The 13,948-nt window shown below is 37.1% G+C and overlaps 1 protein-coding gene across 6 annotated transcripts in view; it reads left to right on the top strand.

Moving 5' to 3' along the window:
• The window catches only part of CFAP99 (cilia and flagella associated protein 99), a 43,025-nt gene that overhangs the window by 10,499 nt on the left and 18,578 nt on the right, over positions 1-13,948 (top strand). For all 6 annotated transcript variants that reach the window (XR_014945534.1, XR_014945533.1, XM_032444085.2 and 3 more), the window contains exons 5-9: positions 4,498-4,610; positions 5,966-6,140; positions 9,548-9,628; positions 11,649-11,714; positions 12,704-12,775. Coding sequence is in view for 4 of the 6 variants with exons in the window: in XM_032444085.2 (XP_032299976.1) it covers positions 4,498-4,610; positions 5,966-6,140; positions 9,548-9,628; positions 11,649-11,714; positions 12,704-12,775 (507 nt within the window). In the remaining 2 variants the exon portion in view is untranslated. The remainder of the gene's footprint in view (positions 1-4,497; positions 4,611-5,965; positions 6,141-9,547; positions 9,629-11,648; positions 11,715-12,703; positions 12,776-13,948) is intronic.

Below are 13,948 nucleotides of genomic sequence, written 5' to 3'. Positions count from 1 at the left end.
TATCTTTTGCTTCTCTTTAAAAATGTTTGAAAGTGCTGACTATCTTAAAAGCTGTGCTTTAATGCCAGGGAGAAGGATAAACTGGTTGGCAATGCTTTCTCATAAGCCCTGCTTTCTTGGGAAAATAAGCTAAAAATTAGATTACTCGTGACATACTTGTGTTAAATGTGATAATCTGGGTGTTGCAAAGCACATACAAACACCATGTTTGAATAACAAATAACATAGCCTTCTATTTACATGTGAGATCTGGGGGATAGCCAAATTTTAATCATTAATACTCAAAAGGTGATGTTTCTCTTTTTTCTGTACATCGAATGTTCATGTGGATTGCTGTGTCTTTTCCATGAGCACAGCTGTTTTGTATTATACAGGGAGAAAGAAGGTTAAGTTGTCTGCATAACGCTTTTAGGAACACTCTGGTCACTTTGCTTTCATGGGTTTACCATGGATTGTTTTTATTAATTACATTAAGAGAACAAAATGATATATTTCATTAACTGTTAGGAAAACAAACAAACAAGCAAACAAAGAATTACCTTAATCTGATAGACAGACAAATCACTCTGACTAAAATGCTCTCCCTGCCTGTTCTTTAGTAAACATCTTAGAAACAAGCCGCTTGATTGGATGCATCTTGAGCTCATTCAGCTAGCAACACAATCTTCCTACTGCATTCCAGTTATCTCTTGTTGATTCTGTTCACCAAGATGTATGCAGAGTCAGTACCGTGATGATTTATTTCAGACAGTTTTTCCTTTCTTGTCTGGAATAATTTTTGTCTGGTAGTGAAGTGCTACATCTGCGATGATCTGCACCTACCACATTTTTTTTCTCCTGTAGATGAAACTTTGTTTGCTTAAGTATTTGATCAGATCCTAATCACCATGGTACCTAGGTTTTCCTTTCTTGCATTAGAAGAGGTCCTTTGTCTGCAAAGTGAAACTAGATTATATTAATGCACCTGCAGTAGAGGATTTAGAAGCAGCATTTGGTCCCCCAGCAACTGAGACAATAAACAGCCGGAAGCAGATTTACAGCCTTAGCAACAGCCTGAAGTTGTCAGCAATTTGGGATTCTCCATCAGGATGCTGACCTGTACATATCGCCTGATGACTGTTGTGCCTCTGTTCAGTTGAGGTAGAGGATAATTATTCACACATATTTACTTAGAAAAGATATGTTTCAGTTAAAAGAGAAATGTTTCTGCATATCACCGGCTGACTGGAATTTTCTTAATCATGCAGATAAACCGTACACAAATCAGTAGCTTTCATGAAATTAAAGGCACTATGTTTATGAATGAGATCTACTGGTGTGAGTAAACCTTCTTAGAGCACTGCATGACACAATCCATTTGAATGAAATTCAGTTTCCCTATGACTGGTGCCTGTTCAAGTAGTTTCCAGGCAGAATAATAATACTACCTTGTTCACACACATTCATCTGCTTGAATAGAAAATTATAAGATCGCATACTATATCATTAAGAGTACATACAAGAATTCTATGTGGTTGTATACTTACAGGATGATAAGATAAAACCCAGTTTTATAACCTCAGCAGGACTGTTCTTGAATAACTTAGTTATACATTGCTAACTCAAGCCTATTTTCACGCTTAATTATTCATACATTTTAGTATTTTATTTTTGTGATTCTATTTTGGGTCTGTATGGTAGAGGAAGGACACCGTTGAAATAAAAATTAGAAGTAAAGATTTATAATTTCATACTTGCCTTGTGAAAAATGCATTCCCTGTAGCATTTAAGAATATGTTTCATTCTGTTCTGTTCTGGTTGTTACCAATGGCACTGAAGTCATTTGCAAGGAACTTCTGAGATCTGCAAGTAAAATTACTGAATAAGAAGTGTATATTATTATTTCTGTTACGGTGAGATAGGAACAGTAGATAAAGATCAGTAAGAGGTAGAATAAGATCATCCTCCTTGAGGGTATAAGGACAGAAGTCCAAGCTGGGTCAAACGGTGGCAGAAGGACCTGAGACCATTCTAGGACACTTTTCTGCATGTATTTAACTCAGGATTCTCAAAATGGAGTTGTCCATTTCTTAGTAGGAAAGCTTACACATGATTCTACTTCGAGTGAAGAATAAGAAGGAAAGAATCAACAGGAAGAGTGGACAGGAAGGTCCTTGATTGCCCTTGCTAGTACAGCAGATAGCAGTATAGATAGCTGTGTGCCAATATAATCTCATTCTCCGGTAGATCTGTATAGAACGAAATCTACTGAAATGGATCTACTATTTCTTGCAGTTACTTCCTTGACTCAAGAATCAAAAGCTTGTGTCATGAATGTAAATGACTATGAATGTGAAGATGCTTTCAAATGAGGAAATGTCCCAATTTAAAATTTCCTTTCTAGAAATAATTCCACTGGGTAAAAATATAGTAAGAGAATATTAGTAGGACATGTTGAAATTCTCATAAGCAAGAATTAATTCAGCCCATGAGTACAAATGCATTACTACAGCCAAAGGAGGTTAAAGTAGTAAAAATGGGTACAATTTCTCACATAATTCCACCACTTTCAGAGAAGAAATGAATGAGCTCAATCTTGCTCATTGAGTTCTTAAACTCTTGGGCTACGAACATCAAGGACAGAGGAGTAAGCAGAGTAATGCTGTTATCCAAATGACTGGCTGGTGTCTTCACTAAGGAGACAAATACTGATAACAAATGAACAGAAATCTGAGGACTTTAGACTGTATTTTGCTGCTCTAAAAGGAAAGAACTATGATATTGGGGTTGCCACCTGCTCACATGTGACCAAAGACAAGACAGAAATGTAAGGGATTTTTCCTAGTAATTCAGCTCACAAACGGAAGTTTCTATTGTTAAGGAACAAAATTTTCTGTTGTTTCATGGGTCTGATTCTGCCCAGATTTGCTGTCTGTAATGTGAATTATCAAAGGCAAGACTGCAACCTAGAAACAGAACCAATGTCTGGCAATCCCCGCATTATCACTGGTATTCCCTGCATTACCTGGATAACTGTTCCAGGACAGCATTCAAGGTCTTTTCCCACATGATTCATTTTGGGCATATCCTTACAGCATCTCTCTGAGGATTGTGACTAAAACACAGAAGTCTAAAATGCACATCACAATATGTGTGTCTGATTACACAGTTAACCATTCTCTTTGCCTCATAGGAATACATCATAGCAACTGCCCAGAACAGAATTATCCATTTGTCCTAACACGGTGTGAAATGTTAATGATGAGTACACAAGTGGAGTTGCAGAAATCACCAAATATATGCTTTTATTAGTTTCATCTGCCTTGGAGAGGTTGCTGCAAGTACTTTGTAGAAGATTATTAAAGCAAATATTTAGAAGACCTAGACAGAAAAGATCAGCCAGGGAAAGCTCAGATAACAATAATTCAGAGGCTTAGTTTCATGTGACAACATAATAGAAAACTGATTGAAGGCTCTGAGGATGGAGTAGGCTGTAAAAGAATACTGAGGACACGAACAAGGAATAGGAGTTTGAACTAATGAAAGTCAATGAAAGAAAACTGGAGGGTTTATAAAACACCACTTGCAGTATTTCCACAGCAGCTTCTTTTGTAAACACTCTGAATACTCAAAAACTTGAAATTAACTTATCGCTGTGATACTCGGGTCCCTTCCACTACAGGATGTTCTATGATTCTATGATTACCAGTAATTCTTTCATTTCCAGGAGTGAAAAAGTTGAGGTTCAAATTAGAAATGTGTATGTCCATAGCACATGCTGAATCTGAGTGCCATTTTTCAAGAGGGTTTCAAGAGACTGTTTGAAGTTCAAATGTTGTTATTTCTCAAACACTTAGAGCAGTATGATGTATGTGTGCCAAATTGAAGCTTCCTAGTTTAATGGGAATTTGCCCATTAATTGTATTGCAATAGGAAATGAAACCACATTTACAGCAGCTACTGTAGTTCTCATCAGTTCTCCCTGCAGAGTTCCCAGGGAATTGAAAGGATCCAAAGTAATTCAGGTGCACTGCCAGGTCTGAAGTATTTTGGGGCACCATGGCTCATCCAGCTACAAATAATCAGGAATTGGCTGCACGTATATTGGACTTCAAAACTCCATTGTTTAATGAAACTAAAATCAGTGTATGGGAGTAGCAATTACTTTATTTTTCATGAAAACTTTTGTTATACAACGTTTGAATCAGCTTAAAGATGCATCAAAACATTTCCATGTTGTAGCCACTACATTTTTTTTAGGCCATTAAAGTATTTTAGTATCTATTAATGTTTCATTAAATAGTGCTGAAGATCATGAAGCTTTCCTAGCAGAACTTAGGACATAAAAATATCAAGCAGATATAGTTATAATACAGGGTAAAATAAAACCAAGTACTTCAGCAGTGTCTGTAAACAAATCACATTTGGTTGGTTGGTTGGTTTGTTTGTTTGTTTTTTGTAGTTTTATGTACCTCGTACCTTTAATAACCATACTAAAAATAAATCACTTGTTACTAGTTTCTTAGATTCTTCTTCAATGACTTGTATTTGAACACGTGGATAAAAGATGAATGGAGTCAGCTGTATGATTCACTATATGTAAAGGAGAACTGGATCGATCCATTGCTGAGGTAAGCAGTCAGTACTTAAGTAACCTGTGGTCGCCTCAAGAGTTTAAATGCAATACAGAAACCTTCTGATAAAAATTCAATTTGCTTTTAAAGTGTTTTTCCCAATGAAGTCACTGAGAACCCTTCTTGTCTTCATGAGACCATAGTAATAATCCCTTTTAGTTACCCAGCGGCAAGGTTCTCTCATAGAGAAGTCCTTGCACAGCCATTCTAAGTTTGTTTCTTATTGCCCATGAATAGATCAAACATTGCACAGGTTTGTGTTCTTTCAGGGAGTGAGTCCAGTCTCAGAAGTCACTTTGACATCTGTATGACATTAAGAATGTGAAAAAGAGCTTAGCTTTGTGCTCAGATTTGTTTAAGCAGACAGTTGTAAAACCCCTTCTGAACAAATCAGATAAGTATGTAAGCAAGTATTTTTAAATTATTATTCATTTACACAGTTGCAGCATCACTTAGTGGTTTAAATGCTTGAAGGGGACAGGTGTGTCCACACCCTTTACTAAGCTGGAACATTTACACAAGGAGGAAGAGTGCCTGTATTTCAGTTACTCAGCAATTTGTGCAACTTTTTAACTCTTGTTTTCACCCAGGACAGATAAATTAAAGCTAACATGGGTACACTTGGGTGGCTGCAATCGCATTTCCTCCTCACTGCAATAGAGGTTACCTTGAATGATGGCAAAGGCTGTTAGACAGGACTGTTACAAGCAATGCCAGCTGAAAACAATTTGTGTCTAGTTCTACAGTATCAATCACTAGAATTAACCCTGTAATACCCTACAGAATATGTGAAATTAGCAAGTGTAGTACTACAGATTGGTCATACAGTCAAAAATCCAAACACAGACAAATCAAAATCATCTCAGCTGCCCTACAGGCACCAACTTGTTTTGAGGGTTCGTACATCTTTCTATTTGTTTTTTGGTTTTTGTTTTTAATTTGACCTGCATTTGCTGTGAGATTGATCTTCTCGTACTCTGTCAGATGATGACAACAGTAATACTTAGACGACTGTCAGTCCATAGTCTCTTCATCTGGATGTACTCTGCTTCTGAAAACCAATTTGCTGTTTCTTAGCCAGATCCTGCTGCAAAATAAGCTGGCAGCACAGTTGCTTATTCAGAAGAAACTTTGGCTATTTTATTTCTGGAGTAGCATCTACCAAGAGGTGAAATAACACAATCCAACTATATCATAAGAAGAAATTAATGGGTTTATAGGAAGTTAACAATGGTGCAAAGTGTTAAAGAATTCACACAAGCACCAACTGCAAATGCTGTATTGTAAGTTTGTACGATAGAAAGAAAAAGGAAAATCTAAATGAAATCTAAAAATCTTATTTTTATTTGAAGGTGGCAGCCTAAAGTACAGCAACTGATAGAACAACTTGAGGATAAGTTGAGTAATCGTACTACCAAAGTCAAAGTATCAACGGTCACTCAGCCAAAGGAATTTAATTTGACTGTTCCCAAGCCACGAGCCATTCTTGTACCTCTGCCAATACCAATGCCGGAAAAATGCCCCCCTGTGAGTTTGTTATGCTTTGTGAGATACTGTGATTTGTGTGTTGTTGTGCACAAAGTGGCAGCAAGTGATTTAATAGTCTCTTTCAAAATAATCGTAGAAAATCTAAAGCCTCTGACAGACAAACAAGAATTCATTTTCAATATTATCGAAAGTCAGATTTCTATAAAAATAACTAATTCTTCTGCAGCTCCTTCTTGAGAGTGGAATTTTATTTCTTGCTATTTGTATCAATGTTGAATCTCTAAATTTTCTTCCTTCTGCTTAAACTTGTTGCTCATGTACAAATGAACTGACTTTGTCCTTGAAATGGTAAGCTTTTCTTTTCAAGATTCTGGTTCAGTCACACTGGTACAAATCAGAGACGTGCAATTGGTTTTACGTTACATTGCTGGGGTAAAGCAAACAGGATTTGGGATCGAGTTGCTCTGACTAACTTAATAAAGACTCCAAATTCATCTATATTTAAATGCAGTGGGAAGTGCGCTTGGAAGTCATTGTTTTGAGTATTGTCAGCCACCTCCCATTAGCACTTCAGATTTTGAATAATGCATATGTTGAATGCTCTTAGATACCATTTACATCTTAGGACAGCAGAGCAACTTAATGGTAGTGTGTTATACAGTTAATGGAATTTTACATTGGAACAACTTAATACTGGGCTCTGAAAAACTGCATTTAATAACTACTTAATCGGTATAGGAATGAGTCACATTGCTGTCATTTTAGTACCTTTATGCTGCGCAGCTGTTCTTAGAATAAAATTGCTTTAATGCAGATTAATTTACTGACATTCATTTTTGTTGTTAGGGTTATACAAAATTTGGATTACATTCTGGCCAAGTCTGCAAATGCAATAGGTTGTGTGAATGTAAAACCATTAGCACAGTAGTGACATATGATGTGCCCATCCCTTTGCCTATCTCAGCAAATAAAGCTTCACTTTGATTTGCCACAGTACTAACAGCATCACCATCTTAGATTGTGAACATTCAGCTGAGACTGAACAGGCAGACTGGATGGCAAGAAAGATGTAGGAAAGTGAGAGCAGTACATAGTTTTGGACACTGTGGTGGAGAGTTGTATGTTTTTAAGAGGAATGCTAACATATAGAACAAACAATATACTTGCCTTCATGATCTTGTTATGTATTAAAACAGATCTTTTTATAGAATAAGCATTGCTTACAACAGTAACTTAAAAAAAAAATAGAATTCTGGTCACTACCAAAGTTCAGACCGCTTATTCATCATTCTGTACAATATTTTCCTCTCACACTTCTTCCTGAAGCTTATATTCTGGCATTGTGACACTGCCTCATCTAATATAAGGACTTTCTACTTGGGTACATATTTTGGGAGTGACTAAACAAAACTGAACAGTTTCTTAGAAATCATTTGGCATTCTCTGGATATCTGCTTCTCTGCACCTTTAAGGCACTAAATAGCCCATGTTGGGTCTGGAGTTTATCCAGAGCTGCTGTCTCAGGGCCCCATCAGAAAGCCTGTACTTCTGCTTCTTTGTGCACGGTGTCAGCTCAGTGAGTATGTCATGCCATTTTGTTCTTTCTTAAAATTCCCATGTTGTCTGCTCCTGAAATAAACCCCTTTTAGAAACATATCCAGAAACCGTGGCTGAACCTGACCCCAGGCTAGAGGGGAAAGGCAAGCTTGGTGTCTATCAGCCCCCTTTTTTTATACAAAGAATTAAGTAGGTACAGTTTGGCCTTTCTAGTCTAACTATTGCTGGAATTTACAATTTGCCTACAGTGATATATTCATCTTCTTCTGACAACTGCAAGTTGTTTATTATTAGGAAGGATAATTGCTGTGTTGTCTATCCGTCTGCCTGATTGGTAATCATAACCATGGTATGTGCGGGCTAAATTACAAGGCTAGGATCATTTCTGAAACAGCTGATTGAGAAGTCTTCTCCTTTAATTACTTGGAATAAGCAAAGCACTTTCTGTGCAGAGATCTTCAGCTTACACTGGCAGATGACTGCAGTTTTGCAGGTAAAGCACATGACTGGGAAGAGTGAAATAAACTGATACTCACTGCCTGTGCAACCCTTTGCAAATCCTTTGGGCTTTAATTTCTCCATCCATAAAAGCATAATAAAAAAACTGTAGATATTGCCGGGAAATACTTTCAGTTCTACTTCACTTAAAAAGCTCACAAAGATATTGAGCAGTCTCACCCATGCATTTAATTGCTGGCCTTTTCTATCTGGGCATTTGTTTTGCCTGTAGATAATGATGTCAGGTAGCAAAGGCAATGGAAAGTACATCAGTGCCATGAGTTTTTCAAAGCGTGGCTCTTAATATAGTCCGATAAAACCAGATGGGATGCCCCCATTCCCATTACAGATTTTTTCCCATTAATTCTTGAATTAATTCTTAAACCTCTATTGGAGGTAGAACATTTTTAGCAAGATAAATATTTAAGCAGATGTCCTGTAAGCTGGTAGACTATCTCACCCACACAGGAAGGAGACATTCAGTCTTTTTCCAGATTCTGCCTAAGCAAATACTGAAATCCCTGAGAAGCTTCAGCTGAGATGAAAACCATGCAGCTCCCATTTCCCCTTTCTGCCTAGTTTTCTGCTCAGCCATAGGACAGTCAGACTATGCATTTTTCACTTTATCTGTAGCGTTTCCTGACATGTGGATTCTTTCCCAAATTTCTGATTAAAGCTGAGTCCTCTACCTCCAAACATTTAAGCTATATCTCCAATGATATCATTTTACAAAAGTACATCCTGGCAGTCTCAGTAGACCAAAGCAAAGGCTTGTTTTGCCCAGTGCGTAAGTGACCAAATACAGATGTGTAGGAAGAGCACAGGCAGGAGCCAAGCTTAGTTGCTGCTTTCTCCAACAACCTTCTCAGTTTCCAAACATTTCAGCACAAAGAGTTTCTGCAGTTCCTGGCCATTTAATAACCTGTGAAATATGTATCTTTACTAAACTTTGGCCATACCCTGTGCCAAAGAACCTCACCATTTAACTTCGTGAAAGTGCCTTATTGGGCTGTCAGTGCTACAAAGCTCAAGTTTATAAGATGCCAAATAAAACCTTTCCATTTCTAGCAACTGCTCTTCCCCCTTCATAGTGCTTATGGTGTTTATTATTTCTTTAGCCTTTCTTGTACTTGTTTCAGATTTTTCTTTTTTTCTTGTCCCTTGTCCAGGTCTTGTCTTATACTGGACAGGCCTGAAAAGCTTGAGTGGTCCCAGCTAATTGGAATTTGTCCATGGCTTCTGTGTGGGCAATAATAGAAAATAAACATTTTTTTATCAATAACTACAGCTGATTTATAGTGAAGGTGAATGCAGTGTTGTCATTGCAAGACTGCATCAGTTTGAATGTTTTATATCCCATATTGTGGATATTGTTGCTTTTTTTTTTTTAGGTTCCTCCAAGCACCTACAAGCCTCCAAAGGAAAAACAGCAACTAGAGAAAATCAAAACAAAAAATCGCCAAAGAGCAGAAGTAAGTCTGTTATGTACCTGTTATGTTCTTTTCTTTCTTCTAATCATTTGTTCTGCTATTTGTGCCAGTTTTCACAAGTCAGTGAACTCTATCTGAAACATTTTTGCTTTTGCAGCTAATAACTTCTGGCTCTTTCCCTGGAGTCATGAAGTTTGTATTCTCTAATATGTTCTATCACCCTTTATTTTAATATTAATTGTCTGAGTGTAGGTCCACCTTTTATTCACAGAATAGGAATTACATGATAGATTATGCATATAACTAGAAAAGGCAGTAGAAACAATTCTCCTCACGAGCTAGAAATTGTCTCTTTTACTTCTACAGTACATGTGGGTATTTAACACATTCACTTAATAATCGAGACTTGAAATATGAAATATGTTCTGACTTGAAATATGAAATATGTTCTGTACTTTTATTTGCCTTCTGTAGTAACTGATAAATAACCACATAATTACTCAGAATTTTAAAATATCAGTAGATTCTGACTTCTTTTTCACACAGATTTAGTGCTCTTTCCTTCAGTGGACTGAGAGAGTGGGAAGTCATCGTGATTTGTAAAGAAGCAGAGTACATGGTCTGTGTGTTAAAAGAGCAGGAGAAGGGAGGGTCTGATAAGGGCCCTCATAGAAAGAGACAGATCTAGATATTTGAATTGGTACATGATCTGTGTGTTAAGAGGGCAAGAGAAGGGAGGGCCTGTTTAAGTGCCTCCACAGAAAGAAATAGATCTAGCTATTTGAATTGCTCCAATCTTAGTTATGAAACCTGTTCACTAGGTTAGCTCCTATTATGGTTAAAGAAGATTACTGTCTTCTTCTCTTTGGAAGGGAATTAATTAAATGTCAGTTCCCACTTCTTTCTTCTGCCCACACTGCAATCACCATATCCAATCCAATCACAGTATAAGCTGGATAAAACATGTGCTATTTAACTTGTTTTTATCTGCACTCTCCCACCTCCATTCTGAAAATGCCTTACTCTAACTTTTAGTAGCTAGTACTCATACAAAACCATTTATCGCTCTTCTGGGCTCTCATGACGTCTTTGTGAAAGGGGAATTGGATCTTGTTCCTAAACTATAGTGAAAGCTATAACGTGTGATAAGTTCTAGGGGGATAAACTTTGCATTCCTTTTGCTGACCCATCAGATTACCAGTGTTTGGTATTTTATTGTCAAACAGTACTGCATTATTTTTTATCCTCTTATTATTTCCTGTGGAGAAAGCACACATTTATTTGTCTGTGTGCTTATTTGCACGTACGAACTTCCTGGAAAAATTGTGGAGGAAAATCAAGATATCACAGTGCCTATATTGTCAAAACTCTATGACAACTATAAAATCACTCAAATACTAGCCACATTCTTCGGTGGAGAAAATGCATGAATACAAGGAACAAAAGAAAACTACCACAGAAATTATAGCTGCAATAACAGCAGTTTTTGTTGCCTGTGGAACATTATAAAAGGAATCCAAAGCATTCACAAAGGTCACTTCGCTAGGCTCTTCGCTAAACAAGCTGGAATATTGGGTTCTGAAAGAAAATGCCATTTGTTTTGTAGCATTTTTGTAATAGCTACAGCTGTAAGTACAAAGTCGGACCAGCTGTGAAAAATGGGATGAGAGCACTGGTAACCATATGCTAGATGGTTATAAAAGCACTGATACTATGGACAGCTGCCCACAAGAAAGCCATTGGAAAATCTAGTCTGTTTCACAGGTTTGATTAGAGATTACAATTAAAAGAAATATCTAAAAGCAAGAAATGTGAATGCTTGTACTTATCCCCTCCATGTTTGAAATGACAGCTGGAATTGCAGTTATGGATATGCCTATTGGAACAGTCCTTGGTGCTCAGATCTCCTGATCATAGTCTTCTCATTCAACAGAAAAACCACGTCTCCTATTCACTGGAAACAAATTAGTATATGGTCTGTGCTGCAGGGTTTTTTTCAGACAGAAAATTAACAGAGACTATGAATGTACCATACTCCTTCAGCTGATTGCTTTTATCCTAGGATCTGCTTCTGAAAACAAACACTAACCAGTTCAGGTGTGCAGCCACGAGACCTGAAAAATCAGAGGTATGCTACAAAAAACTTTATTGCTTAAATATCTCCAAGTATGAAGATGAAAATAACAGAGTTGTATAAATAGATCTCAAAATACTGGAAAATTTTTGTTTACTTAAGGCTGGGAATTATGTGTTGTCACTTAAAATTTTGTTGTCAGTTCACATCTTCATTATTGTTTTCAGATTGTACAACAAACATACTGACATTTGCCTCTTTGCATTTATAATGTACAACCCCCTTTTGTTCTGGTCCTGCTATTTTATTCTCATGATTCTGAGACACTGAAACCTCCCATGATACTACTCCAACAAGTCTCCAAACCGCCAATGTTATTCTAAACTTATATATTATTTTTGCATTAATTTTTAAGACCACAGATCAGTCAAGCTGAGGCAGTAACACTTCGTTTTCATATCAAATTCTTGCTTTGGTTGATTTCTAATTTACACCTCTGTCACAAAGTATTTACATAATATATTCATCACATCTGCATATTCTATTCACTGTATTCATCCTTACGATGTGTAGATGCTTTTGTGTCAGTATCACCCTAAAATGAAATTAATGACCTTCACTATAATTTGACTACTTTAATGATTCCATGAAATATCCTCTGACACCACGTCTTGTCTTCCCAGTATCTATTTCAGTTAAGTGCTGAATATATTCATGGTTGACAGTTAGAATTCAATAGGCAAATGAAATGTTGTTGTTACTTCTTTAGCATTATTTTAGTTGATAAAGGTTATAGAAATAAAATAATAATATTTGTCATAAGTTTTTATTTGGATCTACATTTGTACAGTCATTTGATATAAAATATTCCCGCTGTACTGAGTGTACATAACAAGTTTTAAATGTAGAACAATAAAATATAGATCCTGTGATCATATTTGTTACTCTAGATGAGTCCTCAGGAATGATTTTCAGTACAAAGCTAACATTGTTTGCTGAGTATTTAAAAATATCTCTCTGAGATAAAATAAATGTGATTTTAGTTTGAACTGCAGAACACACAGGACAGTATGAGGAGCACGCCAGCATTCCAGACTCAGAAGATCCAAAGCAAGGTGAGTAATGTTTCAGATCCCATTGCTACATATGTTTGGAATTTTTTGAGTGAAAAACACAGTTTTTTTGCTGATGTCTAATGTAATCTTTGGTTTTAAGTCATATTCTGTGGCCAGAATGGGATGGGTTAGATTTGTGGTTTATAAGTTTAGGCCTGTGGGCCTTTAACAATTCACAAGGAAATGGTCAGGGACCAAACAGAGAGTGGCTGCTCCAGGACAGATGCCAAACTAGAAGCCAAGGGTGATAAAAGCACAGGCAGTACCCACACCATCCAGGAGGTAGGTTATCGTATCTGCCTAGGGCAAGGCAAGGCTTGTGCTGGTAGTGACAGGCTCTGCTGACTGCCAATCACCGTTATACAAAGCAATCACACGTGAGGTCTGGGATGCACCTAAGAAGACCAGTCAAGAAACAGTGCTACATTAATGCAGATACATGCTGGAAGTCCAGTAAGGACAGCCACATACCGAACTGGAGAGACGAGGAGCCAAATTACCTCCAACATGACAGGAAACCCCCCACTGAGCTTAAGTGGGGATCCTAGTGGGCAAAGGATCTGAGTGGAAGTGCTGGGTGGGGCTGGTCACATCAATTATAGCCTGTTAGTTCCCTCAGAACACTAGCAAGTAAGTTGTCTGTAGCATGAAACCATATTTCTTTAATCGTGTTTTCAATTCCAGTCAGAGAAAATTATATATAAAATGCTGAGTATTAAGAATAGCCCACAGGGAGAAAATAAGTGTGAACTAATGATTTAAGAACTCAGCGCAGGGACAGAAGAATCTTATGTCTATGAATCACTGTTTCAAAATGAGACCCTCAAGAATGATGAGCACTGACTCTGGATAATGACTGCCTGATACATAATATACAGTCCATCTGGTTATTTATCTTCTACCCTTTATACACATACTCAGGTCATAAAATCCACTAAACTACATGTTTCTCTACTAGGATTTGCAAGGCTCAGAGTATTGTAAATACAGAAAATTTGTTCCACTCTTGGTTGTACAATACATGAAAACTCACATTGCTGTCTCTTCGGTAGTTATGCTACAGATAATCTTCAGTCTTTCATCATTCAATCAGTGACCTTTCATTTAAATTCATGTCCAGAATAGCTTAATGTAGAAGTTGTGCTTGTGCTCAAAACCTTGTGAGCAAATCTA

Source organism: Coturnix japonica, chromosome 4 (assembly GCF_054131305.1).
Source record: "Coturnix japonica strain WE chromosome 4, WE-NBRP24, whole genome shotgun sequence".
In the NCBI taxonomy this organism is placed as follows: Eukaryota; Metazoa; Chordata; class Aves; order Galliformes; family Phasianidae; genus Coturnix; species Coturnix japonica.
This window is presented reverse-complemented; position numbering and strand designations above follow the sequence as displayed.